This window comes from Aethalodelphis obliquidens, unplaced genomic scaffold (genome assembly GCF_003676395.1).
Source record: "Aethalodelphis obliquidens isolate GAN/ISIS:26980383/991018 unplaced genomic scaffold, ASM367639v1 scaffold4, whole genome shotgun sequence".
NCBI classification, from domain to species: Eukaryota; Metazoa; Chordata; class Mammalia; order Artiodactyla; family Delphinidae; genus Aethalodelphis; species Aethalodelphis obliquidens.
This window is the reverse complement of record NW_020837948.1, coordinates 58,826,592-58,846,849: the sequence shown is the minus strand read 5'-3', so window position 1 is coordinate 58,846,849 and position 20,258 is coordinate 58,826,592. Positions and strand designations below refer to the sequence as shown.

General features: G+C 39.0%; 1 protein-coding gene across 3 annotated transcripts in view; it reads left to right on the top strand.

The window, feature by feature from the left end:
* HEXB (hexosaminidase subunit beta) overlaps window positions 1-20,258 on the top strand; it is a 42,570-nt gene that overhangs the window by 14,062 nt on the left and 8,250 nt on the right. The window contains exons 4-6 of one of the 3 annotated variants that reach the window (XM_027100831.1): window positions 772-818; window positions 1,094-1,204; window positions 19,699-19,800. In XM_027100831.1, coding sequence (XP_026956632.1) covers window positions 772-818; window positions 1,094-1,204; window positions 19,699-19,800 — 260 coding nt within the window. The remainder of the gene's footprint in view (window positions 1-771; window positions 819-1,093; window positions 1,205-19,698; window positions 19,801-20,258) is intronic. The other 2 variants (XM_027100834.1, XM_027100833.1) reach the window with 2 other exon arrangements.

The following is a 20,258-nucleotide window of genomic DNA, read 5'->3' as shown; positions in this document are numbered from 1 at the left end:
CGGCTCATGGGTTTCTCTCTAGTTGTGGCGTGTAGGTTTTCTCTCTCTAGTTGAGGCACGCGGGCTCAGTAGTTGTGGCACACGGGCTTAGTTGCCCCGCAGCATGTGGGATCTTAGTTCCATGACCAGGCATTGAACCCGCATCCCCTGCATTGGTCCAGAGGGTTCTTTACCACTGGACCACCGTGCAAGTCCCTATGCCTGTATTCTTAGGTTAAAATTTTCCTTGGCAATATAGTTGTCAGCTAGAATGATGAATTTTGGTAAAGTCAAGGCCAGATAGAGGAGTTGGCCTGTAATATAGAGAACAATCCACTTGAGTAAAAAAATGGTCAGGAGATAGTCTTTGCAGGTATAAATAAAACTGTAAGTTGGGCCTTTATCTATAGTTTCATGGTGTTTTCTGAGCCTCTTTGCCCTCTGTTAAGTTTAGGTACTTCTAAAGTGCCTATACTATTTTACGATAAAAGTTCTTTCTTACAGTGCTATAAATTTATTAAGGAACTGGCATTTTGTTTTATTAAATCACTATTTTGTGTTTATTCAGACAAAACCAAGGGTATGGGTACAATGAAGTAAAGCATTTTTATTAGATGGCACAGGGATTTTTTTAAATTGAACTTTGATTTTAGAAAATATGTTACAGGGTATATGTATAACATATTTAATTTTATTTGCCTTTTCTGCTTATGGTTCTGTGTACGGATAATACATCTTTTATTGTCTCTTTTATAAATTAATGCAATAAATTATAAATTTTACTTTCCCTAGGTTTAGAGACCTTTAGCCAGTTAATTTATCAAGATTTTTATGGGACTGTAAGTATGATTATTTTATGTTCCTAACATTATTGGGTAGATATAATACTATAGGAAAAATATAAACTTTTTAGCTATTTATTACTTCTTGAATGTTTTTTCTCCCCTAGTGTGTATCTTATCTGGTAAATGTATATTTCACACTTTTTGTTGGTTTTAAATTAATCTTTTATCCAATACTTGCATAGATAGGTATAATTTATTTATTACATAAATAAAATGAGTACACATTTTATCTAAGACAAAATAAATAAAAATTTTCTTTTGTCTTTTAGTTCACTGTCAATGAATCCAACATTGTAGATTCTCCAAGGTTTCCTCATAGAGGAATTTTAATTGATACATCCAGACACTTTCTGTCCATTAAGAGTATTTTTAAAACTCTGGTAGGTAATTATTTTATTTTAATCCACTGTCTGTTCTGAAGATGTGTCCTTTAATGTTGTTACTTTACGTTGGTTACATATGCTGTTGTGCAGGTTGGAACAGGGGATTCATTTTCCATATACTAAGTATAAGCACTGGGCTTTCTTCCCTCCCTCCCCTGGGAAGTATATTTCCTCTACTGAGAAGTGGAGGCTCCCTTAGGGAATCACTCTCTTGTTTTCATTGGGGTGGGAGAAGGGCTTAACCAGTATTCAGTCAGCATTGTTAAGAGAAAGACTCAGTTTTAATAGTGCCCACTGGCCCTCTGTGAATCATTTGTCAAATCATGGGTCTAGACTTCTGGTTAGGAATATATGGTCATTGTACCTCTAGTTGTTTTTAATTTTGTGATCTCCACTTACTTTTTTTAAAGTGGCCTAGAAAGGAATCTGAGAGCAGCTTCATACCTAAGGAAGTGTTGCAAAGGAATATGGAACTTCAGGTGGTGGGAGCTTGGGGGCAAGGTAGACATGAACTATTTTCTCTTTTCATTGGTTCATCCCCACCATCACTGCCAGTTTGTAGGGATCGGGAGGTTTTCTGGCCATGTTTTTCTGCACCTTCACCTGATCATTTATGAACACACTATGTTATAAAAAAAATTATTTTTATGTTTACATTAAAACCCTGAATTTCTTTCTCCAAAAGACATTATTGTAATTTTTATCAAAGAAATATATGCTTAGTGTAAAGAGTTTGAACATAGATATGCATAAAATAAGTAGCGATCCCATAATTTCATTTACCAAAGATTGACATAAATTTTTATGTCCCATTTATCTCATTTTAAACTTAAAAAATGAATACCTTAACGTATAATATGACTTATTTTTTTTACGGAAATATAGTTGACATACAACATTATGTTAGTTTCAGGTGTACTAAATCATGATTTGACATTAGCATACATTATGAAACAATCATCATAAGTCTAGTATCCATCTCTCCCCATACAGAGTTATTACAATATTATTACATCCCCTTGACTTATTTATTGTATAGCTGGAGGTTTGTTCCTCTTAATCCCCTTCACCTATTTTCCCCCACCCCCTTACCCTCCTCCCTCTTGCCAACCACTCTGTATTTATGAATCTACTTTTGTTTCATTTTGTTTTGTTTTTTAGATTTCACATATAAGTGAGATCATTGATATTTGTCTTTCTCTGTCTGATGTATTTCACTTAACATAATATCCTCTAGATTTATCCATGTTGTCACAAAGGCAAGATTTCATTTTTTTATGGCTGAGTTGTCTCTGTGTGTTTTGATTGGAGAATTTAGTCCAATTACATTTTTTTTAAAGAGCCAATCATCTTTTAAATTTTTTTAAAATATTTATTTGTTTGGTTGCACCGGTCTTAGTTGCAGCAGGTGGGCTCCTTTAGTTGCATCTCGCAGGCTCCTTAGTTGTGGCGCTGGACTTCTTAGTTGTGGCATGAGAACTCTTATTTGTGGCATGCATGTGGGAATCTAGTTCCCTGACCAGGGATTGAACCCAGGCCCCCTGCATTGGGAGCTCAGAGCCTTAACCACTGTGCCACCAGGGAAGCCGCAGTCCAATTACATTTAAAGTAATTATTGATGGATATGTACTTACTGCCATTTTGTTAATTGTTTTGGGATTGTTTTCATAGTTCTTGTTTGTTCTTTTCATCATCTTTTGCTCTGTTCCCTTGCCATGTGATGACTGTCTTTAGTGTTACGTTCGGATTCCTTTCTTTGTGTACCTATTAATAGGTTTTTGGTTTGTAGTTAACTGTGTGTGTGTGTATCTATATATAGAGAGAGATACACATATACATACATATATATGTATAGTTTTATATACGTGATTAGGTTATATATACATGATTATTGTAAGTTGACGATCTCTTAAGTTCAAACATTCTAACAACCCTACGTCTTTACTCCACCTCTCACATTTAATGTTTTTGACATCATATTTTACATCTTTTTGTTTTCTGTATCCCTATGCTACTTATTGTGGATATAGATGATTTTTATTACTTTTGTTTTTTAACCTTCCTACTAGCTTTTTAGATGATTGACCTACTACTACCTTTACTGTATGTTTACCTTCAGCAATGATATATTTTCTTCTGTAATTTTCATATTTCTAGTGGTGGTCTTTTTTTTAACATCTTTATTGGGGTATAATTGCTTTACAATGATGTGTTAATTTCTGCTTTATAACAAAGTGAATCAGTTATACATATACATATGTTCCCATATCTCTTCCCTCTTGCGTCTCCCTCCCTCCCACCCTCCCTATCCCACCCCTCCAGGCGGTCACAAACACCGAGCCGATATCCCTGTGCCATGGGGCTGCTTCCCACTATCTACCTACCTTACATTTGTTAGTGTGTATATGTCCATGACTCTCTCTCGCCCTGTCACACCTCACCCTTCCCCCTCCCCATATCCTCAAGTCCGTTCTCCAGTAGGTCTGTGTCTTTATTCCTGTCTTACCCCTAGGTTCTTCATGACATTTTTTTTTTCTTAAATTCCATATATATGTGTTAGCATACGGTATTTGTCTTTCTCTTTCTGACTTAATTCACTCTGTATGACAGACTCTGGGTCTATCCACCTCATTACAAATAGCTCAATTTCGTTTCTTTTTATGGCTGAGTAATATTCCATTGTATATATGTGCCACATCTTCTTTATCCATTCATCCAATGATGGGCACTTAGGTTGTTTCCATCTCCGGGCTATTGTAAATAGTGCTGCAATGAACATTTTGGTACATGACTCTTTTTGAATTTTGGTTTTTCTCAGGGTATATGCCCAGTAGTGGGATTGCTGGGTCATATGGTAGTTCTATTTGTAGTTTTTTGAGGAACCTCCATACTGTTCTCCATAGTGGCTGAACCAATTCACATTCCCACCAGCAGTGCAAGAGTGTTCCCTTTTCTCCACACCCTCTCCAGCATTTATTGTTTCTAGATTTTTTGATGATGGCCATTCTGACTGGTGTGAGATAATATCTCATTGTAGTTTTGATTTGCATTTCTCTAATGATTAATGATGTTGAGCATTCTTTCATGTGTTTGTTGGCAGTCTGTATATCTTCTTTGGAGAAATGTCTATTTAGGTCTTCTGCCCATTTTTGGATTGGGTTGTTTGTTTTTTTGTTACTGAGCTGCATGAGCTGCTTGTAAATTTTGGAGATTAATCCTTTGTCAGTTGCTTCATTTGCAAATATTCTCTCCCATTCTGAGGGTTGTCTTTTGGTCTTGTTTATGGTTTCCTGTGCTGTGCGAAAGTTTTGAAGTTTCATTAGGTCCCATTTGTTTATTTTTGTTTTTAGTTCCATTACTCTAGGAGGTGGGTCAGAAAGGATCTTGCTGTGATTTATGTCATAGAGTGTTCTGCCTATGTTTTCCTCTAAGAGTTTGAAAGTGTCTGGCCTACATTTAGGTTTTTCATCCATTTTGAGCTTATTTTTGTGTATGGTGTTAGGGAGTGATCTAATCTCATACTTTTACATGTATCTGTCCAGTTTTCCCAGCACCACTTATTGAAGAGGCTGTCCTTTCTCCACTATATATTCCTGCCTCCTTTATCAAAGATAAGATGTCCATATGTGCGTGGGTTTATCTCTGGGCTTTCTATCCTGTTCCATTGATCTATCTTTCTGTTTTTGTGCCAGTACCATACTGTCTTGATTACTGTAGCTTTGTAGTATAGTCTGAGGTCAGGGAGCCTGATTCCTCCAGCTCCTTTTTTCGTTCTCAAGATTGCTTTGGCTATTCGGGGTCTTTTGTGTTTCCATACAAATTGCGAAATTTTTTGTTCTAGTTCTGTGAAAAATGCCAGTGGTAGTTTGATAGGGATTACATTGAATCTATAGATTGCTTTGGGAAATAGAGTCATTTTCACAATGTTGATTCTTGCAATCCAAGAACATGATATATCTCTCCATCTATTTGTATCATCTTTAATTTCTTTCATCAGTGTCTTATAATTTTCTGCATACAGGTCTTTTGTCTCCTTAGGTAGGTTTATTCCTAGATATTTTATTCTTTTTGTTGCAATGGTAAATGGGAGTGTTTTCTTGATTTCACTTTCAGATTTTTCATCATTAGTATATAGGAATGCCAGAGATTTCTGTGCATTAATTTTGTATCCTGCTACTTTACCAAATTCATTGATTAGCTCTGGTAGTTTTCTGGTAGCATCTTTAGGATTCTCTATGTATAGTATCATGTCATCTGCAAACAGTGACAGCTTTACTTCATCTTTTCCGATTTGGATTCCTTTTATTTCCTTTTCTTCTCTGATTGCTGTGGCTAAGACTTCCAAAACTATATTGAATAAGAGTGGTGAGAGTGGGCAACCTTGTCTTGTTCCTAATCTTAGTGGAAATGCTTTCAGTTTTTCACCATTGAGGATGATGTTTGCTGTGGGCTTGTCATATATGGCCTTTATTACGTTGAGGAAAGTTCCCTCTATGCCTACTTTCTGCAGGGTTTTTATCATAAATGGGTGTTGAATTTTGTCAAAAGCTTTCTCTGCATCTATTGAGATGATCATATGGTTTTTCTCCTTCAATTTGTTAATATGGTTTATCACATTGATAGATTTGCGTATATTGAAGAATCCTTGCATTCCTGGAATAAACCACACTTGATCATGGTGTATGATCCTTTTAATGTGCTGTTGGATTCTGTTTGCTAGTATTTTGTTGAGGATTTTTGCATCTATGTTCATCAGTGATATTGGCCTGTAGTTTTCTTTCTTTGTGACATCCTTGTCTGATTTTGGTATCAAGGTGATGGTGGCCTCGTAGAAGGAATTTGGGAGTGTTCCTCCCTCTGCTATATTTTGGAAGAGTTTGAGAAGGATAGGTGTTAGCTCTTCTCTAAATGTTTGATAGAATTCGCCTGTGAAGCCATCTGGTCCTGGGCTTTTCTTTGTTGGAAGATTTTTAATCACAGTTTCAATTTCAGTGCTTGTGATTGGTCTGTTCATATTTTCTATTTCTTCCTGATTCAGCCTTGGCAGGTTGTGCATTTCTAAGAATTTGTCCATTTCTTCCAGATTGTCCATTTTATTGGCATAGAGTTGCTTGTAGTAATCTCTCATGATCTTTTTTATTTCTGCAGTGTTGTTACTTCTCCTTTTTCATTTCTAATTCTATTGATTTGATTCTTCTCCCTTTTTTTCCTGATGAGTCTGGCTAGTGGTTTATCTATTTTGTATATCTTCTCAAAGAACCAGCTTTTAGTTTTATTGATCTGTGCTATTGTTTCCTTCATTTCTTTTTCATTTATTTCTGATCTGATTTTTATGATTTCTTTCCTTCTGCTAGCTTTAGGGTTTTTTTGTTCTTCTTTCTCTAATTGCTTGAGGTGCAAGGTTAGGTTGTTTATTCGAGATGTTTCCTGCTTCTTAAGGTGGGCTTGTATTGCTATAAACTTCCCCCTTAGAACTGCTTTTGCTGCATCCGATAGGTTTTGGGTCATTGTGTCTCCATTGTCATTTGTTTCTAGGTATTTTTTATTTTCTCTTTGATTTCTTCAGTGATCACTTCATTATTAAGTAGTGTATTGTTTAGCCTCAATGTGTTTATATTTTTTACAGATCTTTTCCTGTAATTGATATCTAGTCTCATGGTGTTGTGGTCGGAAAAGATACTTGATACAATTTCAATTTTCTTAAATTTACCAAGGCTTGATTTGTGACCCAAGATATGATCTATCCTGGAGAATGTTCCATGAGCACTTGAGAAAAATGTGTATTCTGTTGTTTTTGGAACGAGTGTCCTATAAATATCAATTAAGTCCATCTTGTTTAATGTATCATTTAAAGCTTGTGTTTCCTTATTTATTTTCATTTTTGATGATCTGTCCATGGGTGAAAGTGGGGTGTTAAAGTCCCCTACTATGAATGTGTTACTGTTGATTTCCCCTTTTATGGCTGTTAGTATTTGCCTTATGTATTGAGGTGGTCCTATGTTGGGTGCATAAATATTTATAATTGTTATATCTTCTTCTTGGATTGATCCCTTGATCATTATGTAGTGTCCTTCTTTGTCTCTTCTAATAGTCCTTATTTTAAAGTCTATTTTGTCTGATATGAGAATTGCTACTCCAGCTTTCTTTTGGTTTCCATTTGCGTGGAATATCTTTTTCCATCCCCTTACTTTCAGTCTGTATGTGTCTCTAGGTCTGAAGTGGTTCTCTTGTAGACAGCATATATAAGGGTCTTGTTTTTGTATCCATTCAGCCAGTCTATGTCTTTTGGTTGGAGCTTTTAATCCATTTACATTTAAGGTAATTATCGATATGTACGTTCCTATTCCCATTTTCTAAATTGTTTTGGGTTCGTTATTATAGGTCTTTTCCTTCTCTTGTGTTTCTTGTCTAGAGAAGTTCCTTTAACATTTGTTGTAAAGCTGGTTTGGTTGTACTGAACTCTCTCAGCTTTTGCTTGTCTGTAAAGGTTTTAATTTCTCCATCAAATCTGAATGAGATCCTTGCTGGGTAGAGTAGTCTTGGTTGCAGGTTTTTCTCCTTCAACACTTTCAATATGTCCTGCCACTCCCTTCTGGCTTGCAGAGTTTCTGCTGAGAGATCAGCTGTTAACCTTATGGGGATTCCCTTGTGTTATTTGTTGTTTTTCCCTTGCTGCTTTTAATATGCTTTCTTTGTATTTAATTTTTGACAGTTTGATTAATATGTGTCTTGGCGTATTTCTCCTTGTATTTATTCTGTATGGGACTCTCTGTGCTTCCTGGACTTGATTAACTGTTTCGTTTCGCATAGGGAAATTCTCAACTATAATCTCTTCAAATATTTTCTCAGTCCCTTTCTTTTTCTCTTCTTCTTCTGGAACCCCTATAATTCGAATGTTGGTGTGTTTAATGTTGTCCCAGAGGTCTCTGAGACTGTCCTCAGTTCTTTTCATTCTTTTTTCTTTATTCTGCTCTGCAGTAGTTATTTCCACTATTTTATCTTCCAGGTCACTTATCTGTTCTTCTGCCTCAGTTATTCTGCTATTGATCCCATCTAGAGTATTTTTCATTTCATTTATTGTGTTGTTCATCATTGTTTGTTTCATCTTTAGTTCTTCTAGGTCCTTGTTAACTGATTCTTGCATTTTGTCTATTCTATTTCCAAGATTTTGGATCATCTTTACTATCATTATTCTGAATTCTTTCTGAGGTAGACTGCCTATTTCCTCTTCATTTGTTAGGTCTGGTGCATTTTTATCTTGCTCCTTTATCTGCTGTGTGTTTTTCTGTCTTCTCATTTTGCTTATCTTACTGTGTTTGGGGTCTCCTTTTTGCAGGCTGCAGGTTCGTAGTTCCCGTTGTTTTTGGTGTCTGTCCCCAATGGCTAAGGTTGGTTCAGTGAGTTGTGTAGGCTTCCTGGTGGAGAGGACTAGTGCCTGTGTTGTGGTGGATGAGGCTGGATCTTGTCTCTCTAGTGGACAGGTTCACGTCTGGTGGTGTGTTTTGGGGTGTCTGTGGCCTTATTATGATTTTAGGCAGCCTCTCTGCTAATGGGTGGGGTTGTGTTCCTGTTTTGCTCTTTGTTTGGCATAGGTTGTCCAGCACTGTAGCTTGCTGGTCGTTGAGTGAAGCTGGGTGCTGGTGTTGAGATGGAGATCTCTGGGAGATTTTCGCCATTTGATATTATGTGGAGCTGGGAGGTCTCTTGTGGACCAGTGTCCTGAAGTTGGCTCTCCTACCTCAGAGGCAGAGCCTTGACTCCTGGCTGGAGCACCAAGAGCCTTTCATCCACACAGCTCAGAATAAAAGGGAGAAAAAGTAGAGAGAATTAGTAGAAGTATGAAGGAAGAAAGAAAGAAAGAAAGGAGGGAAGGAAGGAAGGCAGGAGGGAAGGAAGGAAGGAAGAAAGAAAAGAAAGAAGCAAAGAAGGAAAGAAGGGAGGGAGGGAGGAAGGAAGGAGGGAAGGAAGGAAAATAGAAAGAAGATACAGTAAAATAAAATAAAGTATAATTAAGTTATTGAATTAAAAAATAATTATTTAGAAAAAAAAGGGACGGATAGAACCTTAGGACAAATGTTGGAAGCAAAGCTATACAGACAAAATCTTACACAGAAGCATACACATACACCCTCACAAAAAGAGGTAAAGGGGAAAAAATCATAAATCTTGCACTCAGAGACCACCTCCTCAATTTGGGATGATTCGTTGTCTAAAGGAGGGAAGGAAGGAAGGAAGGTAGGAAAGAAAGAAAGAAAGAAAGAAAAGAAGGTAAAGTATAATAAAGTTATTAAAATTATAATTAATTATTAAGAAAAAAATTTTAAAAAAAAACTATGGACGGATAGAACCCTAGGACAAATGGTGCAAGCAAAACTATACAGAGATCTCACACAGAGGCATACACATACACACTCACAAAGAGAGGAAAAGGGGAAAATACCTTAGATCTTGCTCTCGAAGCCCACCTCCTCAATTTGGGATGATTCGTTGTGTATTCATGTATTCCACAGATGCAGGGTACATCAAGTTGATTGTGGAGCTTTAATCTGCTGTTTCTGAGGCTTCTGGGAGAGATTTCCCTTTCTCTTCTTTGTTCTGTTTGGCCCCGCCTCTGCGTGTAGGTCGCTGGAGGGCGTCTGTTTTTTGCTCAGACAGGACGGGGTTAAAGGAGCCGCTGATTCAGAGGCTCTGGCTCACTGTGGGGGGGGGGGGGGGGGCACTGCGTGCTGGGCGGGCCTGCGGCGGCAGAGGCCAGCGTGACGTTGCACCAGCCTGAGGCCCGCTGTGCGTTCTCCCAGTGAAGCTCCCACACAGGCCCCTTGGTGGCAGCAGCAGCAGCCTTAGCATCTCCTGCCCGTCCCTGGGGTCCATGCTTTTAGCCGCGGCTCGCTAGTTGTGGTCTTTTCTGCTTAGAAAAGTCTTTTTAACATTTCTTGTAAAGTTGGTTTCGTGGTGCTGAACTCTTTGTTTTCACTTGTCTGTAGAACTCTGTCTCTCCTTCAACTTTGAATGATAGTCTTGCTGGGTAGAATATTCTTGGTTGTAAGTTTTTTACCTTTCATCACTGAATATGTCATGCCACTCCTTCTGGCCTGCACAGCTTCTCCTGAAAAGTCAGCTGACAGTCTTATGGGAGTTCCCTGGGAAGTAACTAGCTGCTTTTCTCTGGCTGCTTTTCAGATTCTCTGTCCTTAATTTTTGCCATTTTAATTGCAGTGTATTTCAGTGTGGTTGTCTTTGGGTGACCCTGTTTGAGATTCTCTGTCTTCCTGGACTGTATGTCTGGTGTTTTTTTTCCAGATTAGGGAAGTTTTCAGCTATTATTTCTGAAATACATTCTCTGCCCCTGTCTCTCTTCTCCTTCTGGGACCCCTGTAGTGTGTATGTTGTTATCCTTGATGTTGTCCCAGAGGTCTCTTACACTATCTTCATTTAAAAATTTTTTCTGTTCAACTTGGCCGATTTCCACTACTCTGTCTTCTAGTTTGCTGATCTGTTCCTCTCTATCTACAAATCTATTCTTGATTCCATGTAGTGTATTTTAAATTTCATTTACTATGTTCTGTAGCTTTTTGGTTCATCTTTATTTTTCCAACTGTCTATTAAAATTCTGTGTTCATTCATTCTTAGGTGCAGCGAGCATCTTTATGATCATTACCTTGAACTCTTTTTTGGGTAGATTGCTTCTCTCTACTTCGTTTAGTTCCTTTTCTGGAGTTTTGTCTTGTTCCTTTGTTTAGAACATATTCCTCTGTATCCACATTTTGCCTAATTCTCTGTTTATTTCTGTGTATTAGGTAGGTCAGCTACATTTCTCAATATTGCAGAAGTGGCCTTATGTAGGAGATGTCCTATGGGGCCCAGCAGTGCACTCCTCTGTGGTCACCAGAGCCACCTCTAGGGGTGTCCCCTATGTGGGCTGCGTGGGCCCTTCTGTTGTGGTACAGCTGACTACTATGAGTACACTGGTAGGTAGGGCTGGCCCCTGGACCAGTTGGCTGTCAGGCCGTGCCTCCTATGGTGGCTGCTGCCCTGTGGGTGGGCAGAGCTGGGTCTTGGGGCAGCTGGCTATGGGGACCACGGTTCCTGGGACTGGTGCTGGCCTGTTGGTGGGCAAGTAAGCCCCTGGCTGATAGTCTAGAGGGAGGACTCCAAGATAGCACTTGACAGCACCACTGTCCTCGTGGTACAACAAGCTCCCTGAAGTGGTTCTCTCCAGTGTCTTTGTTCCCAGGGGGGAGTCCCAGTTGTCTCCTGCCTCTCTGAGAGGCTAGATCAGCAAGTGGGTCTGACCCAGGCTCCTTACAAATTACTGCCTCTGACTTGGGACTCAGAGCCTGTAAGGTTTTAAATGTGTTTTGTTTTGTTTTTTAATTGGAGGATAAATGTTTTACAATGTTGTGTTAGCTTCTGCTGTGCAAGGAAGCAAATCAGCCACATGTATACCCATATCCCCTCCCTCTTGGATCTCCCTCCTGCCCTCCCCGTCCCACCCATCTAGGACATCACAGAGCACCGAGCTGAGCCCTCTATGCTGTACAGCAGGTTCCCACTAGCTATGTTTTACACATGGTAGTGTATTTATGTCAAACCTAATCTCCCAATTTGTCACACCGTCCCTTTCCCCTCCCTATGTTCACATGTCTGTTCTCTATGTCTACGACTCTATTCCTGCCCTACAAATAGGTTCATTTGTACCATTTTTTCTAGATTCCATATATATGTGTTAATATATGATATTTGGTTTTCTCTTTCTGGCTTACTTCACTCTGTATCACAGACTCTAGGTCCATTCACGTCTCTACAAATGACCCAATTTCGTTACTTTTTATGGCTGAGTAATATTCCATTGTATATATGTACCACATCTTCTTTATCCATTCATCTGTTGTTGGACATTTAGGTTGTTTACATGTCCTGGCTATTGTAAATAGTGCTGCAGTGAACATTGGGGTACATATGTCCTTTTGAATTATGGTTTTCTCAGGGTATATGCCCAGTAGTGGGATTGCTGGGTGGTATGGTAGTTCTATTTTTAGTTTTTTAAGGAACCTCCATACTGTTCTCTATAGTGGCTATATCAATTTACATTCCCACCGGTGTGCAAAAGGGTTCCCTTTTCTCCACACCCTCTCCAGCATTTGATGGTGGCCATTCTGACTGGTGTGAGGTGATACCTCATTGTAGTTTTGATTTGCATTTCTCTAATAATTAGTGATGTTGAGCATCTTTTCATGTGCCTCTTGGCCATCTGTATGTCTTCTTTGGAGAAATGTCTATTTAGGTCTGCCGCCCATTTTTTATTTTATTTTTTATTTTTTGCGGTATGCGGGCCTCTTACTGTTGTGGCCTCTCCTGTTGTGGAGCACAGGCTTCAGACGCGCAGGCTCAGCGGCCATGGCTCACGGGCCTAGCCGCTCTGTGGCATGTGGGATCTTCCCGGACCGGGGCACGAACCCGTGTCCCCTGCATCTGCAGGCGGACTCTCAATCATTGTGCCACCTGGGAAGCCCCGCCCATTTTTAAATTGGGTTGTTTTTTTGCTGTTGAGCTCCATGAGCTGTTTGTATATTTTGGAGATTAATCCTTTGTCAGTTGCTTTATTTGCAAATATTTTCTCCCATTCTGAGGGTTGTCTTTTCGGTTGTTTATGGTTTCCTTTGCTGTGCAAAAGCTTTTAAGTTTTCATTTTTTTAAGTTTCATTAGGTTGTTTCATTGTTTTTACTTTCATTACTTTAGGAGGTGGGTCAAAAAAGATCTTGCTATGATTTATGTCAAAGAGTGTTTTTCCTATGTTTTTCTCTAAGAGTTTTATAGTGTCTGGTCTTACATTTAGGTCTTTAATGCATTTTGAGTTTATTTTTGTGTATGGTGTTAGGTAGTGTTCTAATTTCATTCTTTTACATGTATCTATCCAGTTTTCCCAGCACCACTTATTCAAGAGGCTGTCTTTTCTCCATCATATGTTCTTGCCTCCTTTGTCATAAATAAGGTGGCCATATGTCTGTGGGTTTATCTCTGGGCTTTCTATCTTGTTCCATTGATCTATATGTCTCATTTTGTGCCAGTACCGCACTGTCTTGATTACTGTAGCTTTGTAGTGTACTTTGAAATCGGGGAGCCTGATTCCACCAGCTCCACTTTTCTTTCTCAAGATTGCTCTGGCTGTTTGGTGTCTTTTGTGTTTCCATACAAATTGTAAAATTTTGTTCTAGTTCTTTGAAGAATGCCATTGGTAGTTTGATAGGGATTGAATTGAATCTGCAGATTTCTTTGGGTAGTATAGTCATTTTCACAATATTGATTCTTCCAGTCCAAGAACATGGTATGTTTCTCTGTTTATGTCATCTTTGATTTCTTTCATCAGTGTTTTATCATTTTCTGAGTATAAGTCTTTTGCCTCCTTAGGTAGGTTTATTCCTAGGTATTTTGTTCTTTTTGTCATGATAGTAAATGGGATTGTTTCCTTAATTTCTTTTTCTGATTTTTTTGTTGTTAGTGTATAGGAATGTAAGAGATTTCTGTGCATTAATTTTGTATCCTGCAACCTTACCAAAATCATTGATTAGTTCTAGTAGTTTTCTGGTGGCATCTTTAGGATTTTCTATGTGTAGTATCATGTCATCTGCAAACAGTGAGAGTTTTACTTCTTTTCCAATTTGTATCCCTTTTATTTCTTTTTCTTCTCTGATTGCCATGGCTAGGACCTCCAAAACTACATTGAATAAGAGTGGCGAGAGTGGACATCCTTGTCTTGTTCCTGATCGTAGTGGAAATGCTTTCAGTTTTTCACCATTAAGAAAGGTGTTTGCTGTGGGTTTTGTCAAATATGGCTTTTATTATGTTGAGGTAGGTTGCCTCTATGCCCATTTTATGGAGAGTTTTTAACATAAATGGGTGTTAAATTTTGTCAAAAGCTTTTTCTGCATTTATTAAGATGATCATGTGGTTTTTATTCTTTAGTTTACTAATATGGTGTATCACATGGATTGGTTTGTGTATATTGAAGAATCCTTGCATTCCTGGGATAAATCCCACTTGATCATGGTGTATACTTTTAATGTGTTGTTGGATTCTGTTTGCTAGTATTTTGTTGAGGATTTTTGCATCTATGTTCATCAGTGATGTTGATTGGTAATTTTTTTTTATATCTTTGTCTGGTTTTGGTATCAGGGTGATGGTGGCCTCGTAGAATGAATTTGGGAGTGTTCTTCCCTCTGCAGTTTTTTGAAGAGTTTGAGAAGGATAGGTGTTAGCTCTTCTGTAAATGTTTGATAGAATTCACCTGTGAATCCATCTGGTCCTGGACTTTGTTGGAAGATTTTTAATTATAGTTTCAATTTCATTACTTGTGATTGGTCTGTTTATATTTTCTAATTCTTCCTGGTTTAGTCTTTGGAAAATTGTACCTTTCCAAGAATTTGTCCATTTCTTCGTGGTTGTCCATTTTATTAGCATATAATTGTTTGTAGTAATCTCTTATAATCCTTTGTATTTCTCTGGTGTCAGTTGTGATTTCTCCTTTTTCATTTCTAGTTTTATTGATTTGCATCCTCTCCTTTTTTTTCTTGATGAGCCTGGCTAAAGGTTTATCAATTTTGTTTTTCTTCTCAAAGAACCAACTTTTAGTTTTATTTTTCTGTGCTATTGTTTTCTTTGTTTCTATTTCACTTATTTCTATTCTGATCTTTATGATTTCTTTCCTTCTGCTGACTTTGGGTTTTCTTTGTTCTTTCTCTAGTTGCTTTAGGTGTAAGTTTAGATTGTTTATTTGGGATTGTTTCTTGAGGTGAGATTGAATTGCTATAAACTTCCCTCTTAAAACTGCTTTTGCTGTGTCCCATATGTTTTTGGGTTGTCGTGTTTTCATTGTCATTTGTTTCTATGTAATTTTTAATTTCTCCTTTGATTTCTTCAGTGATCTCTTGGTTATTTAGTAGTGCACTGTTTAGCCTCCATATGTTTGTGTTTTTTACAGTTTTTTTCCTGTAATTGATTTCCAGTTTCATAGCATTATGGTCAGAAAAGATGCTTGATATGATTTCAGTTTTCTTAAATTTCCTGAGGCTTGATTTGTGACCCAAGGTGTGATCTATCCTGGAGAATGTTCCCTGTGCACTTGAGAAGAAAGTGTATTCTGCCACTTTCAGGTGGAATGTCCTATAAATATTAATTAAATCTGTCTGGTCTATTGTGTCATTTAAACCTTGTGCTTCCTTATATATTTTGTTTGGACGATTTGTCCATTGGTGTAAGTGGGGTGTTAAAATTCACTACTCTTATTGTGTTACTGTCTCTTTCCCCTTTTATGCTTGTTAGCATTTGCCTTATGTATTGAGGTGGTCCTATGTTGGGTGCATAAATATTTATAATTGTTATGTCTTCTTCTTGGATTGATCCCTTGATCATTATGTAGTATCCTTTCTTATCTCTTGTAACAGTCTTTATTTTAAAGTCTGTTTTATCTGATAAGATTATTACTACTCCAACTGTCTTGATTTCCATTTGCATGGAATATCTTTTTTCTATCCCTTCAGTTTCAACCTGTATGTGTCCCTAGGTCTGAAGTGGGTCTCTTGTAGACAGCATATATATGGGTCTTGTTTTTGTATCCATTCAGCCAGTCTGTGTCTTTTGGTTGGAGCATTTAATCCATTTATATTCAAGGTTATTATTGATATGTATGTTCCTATTACCATTTTCTTAATTGTTTTGGGTTTGTTTTCTGGGTCTTTTTCTTCTCTCGTGTTTTTTGCCTAGAGAAGTTCCTTTAGCAATTGTTGTAAAGCTGGTTTGGTGGTGCTGAATTCTCTTAGTTTTTGCTTGTTTGTAAAGCTTTTGATTTCTCTGTCAAATTTGAATGAGATCCTTGCTGGGTAGAGTAATCTTGGCTGTAGGTTTTTGTCTTTCATCACTTTAAGTATATCCTGCCACTCCCTTCTGGCCTGCAGAGTTTCTCCTGAAAAATCAGCTGATAACTTTGTAGGGATTCCTTTGTATGTTATATTTTCCTTTTCCCTTGCTGCTTTTAATACTTCTTCTTTGAATTTAATTTTTGTTTGTTTGATTACGTGTGTCTTGGTGTGTTTTTCCTAGGGTTTATCCTGTATGGGACTCTCTGTGCTTCCTGGACTTGGGTGATTATTTCCTTTCCCATGTTGGGAAAGTTTTCCACTATAATCTCTTAGAATATTTTCTCAGACCCTTTCTTTTTCTCTTCTTTTTCTGGGACCCCTGTAAATCGAATGTTGGTGTGTTCAGTGTTGTCCCAGAGTTCTCTGAGATTGTCTTCAGTTCTTTTCATTCCTTTTTCTTTATTCTGCTCCTTGGCAGTTATTTCCACCATTCTGTCTTCTAGTTCACTTATTCGTTCTTTTGCCTCAGTTATTTTGTTATTGATGCCTTCTAGTGTATTTTTCATTTCAGTTATTGTGTTGTTCATCTCTGTTTATTTGTTTAGTTCTTCTAGATCTTTGTTAAACATTTCTTGTAGTTTCTCAATCCATGCCTCCATTCTGTTTCCGAGATTCTGGATCATCTTTACTGACATTACTCTGAATTCTTTTTCAGGTCGGTTGCCTATTTCCTCTTCATTTATTTGGTCTTGTAGGTTTCTATCTTGCTCCTTCATCTGTGACATATTTTTTTGTCATCTCTTTTTTTTTTTTCTGGGGTGGGATTGTGTTCCTATGTTACTGGTTGTTTAGCCTGAGGTTTCCAGCACTGGAGTTTGTAGGCTATTGGGTAGAGCTGAGTCCTGGTGCCAAGGTGAGGACCTCTGAGAGACCTCACTCCAGTGAGTTATTCTCTGGGGTCTGAGGTCCTCTGTTGGTCCAGTGGTTCAGACTTGGAGCTCCTACCACAGGAGCTCAGGCACGACCCCCAGCTTGTGAACCAAGATCCTGCAAGCCATGCAGGGTGGCAAAAAAAAAAAAGGAGCTGAAGAATAACAGAGTAAAAAAGAAAATAAGATTAGAAAACTAAGAGATACGTTAGAAAAAAATAAACATATAAAAATATGGGTGAAACAACAACTGGAAAGTAAAAAAGCAAAAAAAGAGGAGGGAACAAAAAGCTGGAAAAGGCCTTAGCTGTGGGAGGCAGGGTTTAGTTGGTGGGCAGGGCCTATGCTTAGGACCCACTGGGCTGAAAAGGCCCTTCGGGGGTGAAGCTTAGGTTCTATGCAGCAGGAGGGGCCCAGGGGTGCCTCTGGCCTTGAGGGCGGAGGACCAGGTCTGGGACTCCAGCAGGCTCCCTGGGCCTGAGTGGGCAGGGGAAATGCCCGCTGGGCCTCCCCTGATCCTCTGGTCCTGGGGGTTCCCCCCACCACCATCGGCCTCCTCTTCCCCGCTCCTCCCTCCCTCCCACACCCCTAGGACCTGCGAGGCCCAAGGAGGCCCTGGAGAACAGAGGACCAGGCCCAGGAGCCCAGCAGGCTTCCCAGGGCCTGAGTGGGTGGGGGAAACGCCTTCCGCATCTCCCCTGATCCTCCGATTCCAGAGGGCCCCTTCCCGCCTCTGTCCTACACCCCTAGGAACCTCGCGGCCTGGAGGGGGCCTCAGAGAGTGGAGGCCCTGGCCCGGGAGCCCAGCAGGCTTACCCAGACCTGATTGGGCAGGGAAACACTAGGCACGCTCCCCACTGATCCTCCAAGCCCCTGAGGGTCCCTCCAGGTGTGGGAACCCCTGCCCTCTCCCATCCACCCCTCAGGGGTGCCTGTCCTGTCCGGCCTCCACTTCTCCTCCCCCCTCACTCCCCCACATGTCCTACCCGGTTGCTGGGGGGTTCCTCCCATCTCCTTGGGTATCGAGGTCCCCCACCAACATCTGCCAGGTGCCCTAGTTGTGGGGAGATGCGAACTCCTCGTCCTCCCACACTGGAGGAGGAATCTACATATGGTTTTTAAGAGCGCAATCTGTTTCCTAAGCCTGCCAGCTCATCCATATGCAAGCCCTGCTGTCCTTCAAAGCCAGATGTTTTGGGGGCCTCGTTTTCCTGGTGTTGGACCCCAGGCTACAGAGCCTGATGTGGGCTCAGATTCCTCACTCCTTGGGGAGAACCTCTGCAACTGTGATATCCTCCCATTTGTGGGTCACGTAGTCTGGGGTGTGGGTCTCTCCTTGTGGTTTCTTCTTTATACTGTTAGTTGTGGAAAAATCTTTTCTGCTAGTTTTCAGGTGGTCATTCTCATCAATAATTGCTCTGTTAATAGTTGTAATTTTGGTGTGTCTGTGGCAGGATGTGAGCAGGATGGTCTTCCTGCTCTGCCATCTTGGCCACATCATAAGGAGAAGGGAGGCTATAAGTTTTGATTCTCTGATAGGGCAAATCTCTCCCCTTATCATTTTTCATCTTCCTCATATAGTCTTTTATATTTTATATGCATATTGTTTATTCCTCCAGAGTGTACATAAAATCAATGTCAATTTCCCCCCAAATTTGAGAATTTTAATTAGAACTGTACTGTGTTTGTACTGAATTTCTTTCATCTGTAAGGAAGGGTTGGCACTCAAATCTCAGAATTGTGGGAATTACAAGTCCCATTTTTCCTCTGCTGCATTCCCAAACACAGTAGTAGTGGTAGCCAAGAGCTATTTTCCATTCTTGGCTAACCCCTAAATACTTACTGGAAATTTAGAAGCTTGCTCCCTTCCCATAGGGCAAAGTTATTATAGCTTACTGTTTAGAATAAATAAGAATTCTGTATAGGCTTTTTGAAAAGCAACATGCCATGTAAAGAAGATAAGGAATTTATATTTCTTCACATCAACACATATTTCTTCACCCTTGTTGAAAAAATTTTAAAAGGAAACAGACACATTGGAAATAATCCTGGATGCAGATAAGTAAATTGGATTGTATAATATATCTGTGGTAATTTTTTTTTCCTTCTCTTCCCACTGGGTTTGTTCTCTTTATCTGTGAATCTGCTTCCATTTTTGTTATTCACTAGTTGTATTTTTTAGATTCCACATATAAGTGATATCATACATATCTTTCTGTCTGACTTACTTTACTTAGCATAATGCCCTCCAAGTCCATCCATCTTGTTGCAGACAGCAAAATTTTTTTTTATTGCTGAATAGTATTCCATTGTATATATATACACCACATCTTTGTCCATTCATCTGTTGATGGATACGTAGCTTGCTTCCACATCTTGGCAATTGTAAATAATGCTGCTACGAATATTGGGGTGCATGTATCTTTTCAAATTAGTGTTTTTTTCAGGTATGTATACCCAGGAGTGAGTGGGGATTGCTGGGTCATATGGTAGCTTTATTTTTAGTTTTTTGAGAAACCTCCAAACTGTTTTCCACAGTGGCTACACCAATTTATATTCCCACTAACAGTGTACAAGGGTTCCCTTTTCTCCACACCCTCACCAACATCTGTTGTGTTCTTTTTGATGATAGCCATTCTGACAGCGTGAGCTGATAATCTCATTGTGGTTTTAAGGTATATACATTTTTAACATGTTTGCTTGCAGGATGCCATGGCTTTTAATAAGTTTAATGTTCTCCACTGGCACATAGTAGATGACCCGTCTTTCCCTTATCAGAGCATCACTTTTCCTGGATTAAGCCAAAAAGTGAGTTATTCATGTTATTGTTGTTGGTATACAAAAAAAAAATTTGGGTATAGTTTCATTAGAAGTTTGCAGCTTAAATGTTTCTTCTTATGGATAGAATTGAAGTATAAAAGTTAGATATTTGGGGGACTTCCCTGGCGGTCCAGTGGTTAAGACTCCATGCTTCCACTGCAGGGGGTGTGGGTTAGATCCCTGGTCAGTGAGGCCAAAAAAAAAAAAGAGAAGATATTTGTGGTTTTAAATGTTTTTAATAGGCTTCTGCTGAGCATTTTAGATCCACAAAACTGTTGTGGTTTTGTAATTGTTATGTTACCGTAAATGTAAACAATCTCTAGGGGCTATACAAATAAAAATTTAAAAACCTTAATGAATGTAGCAGACCTGAAGCATTCGTGATTAACATAAGGTTAAGTAATTATATTTACCAAGTAGTCCAACTGTATATTTGTTTCAAACAG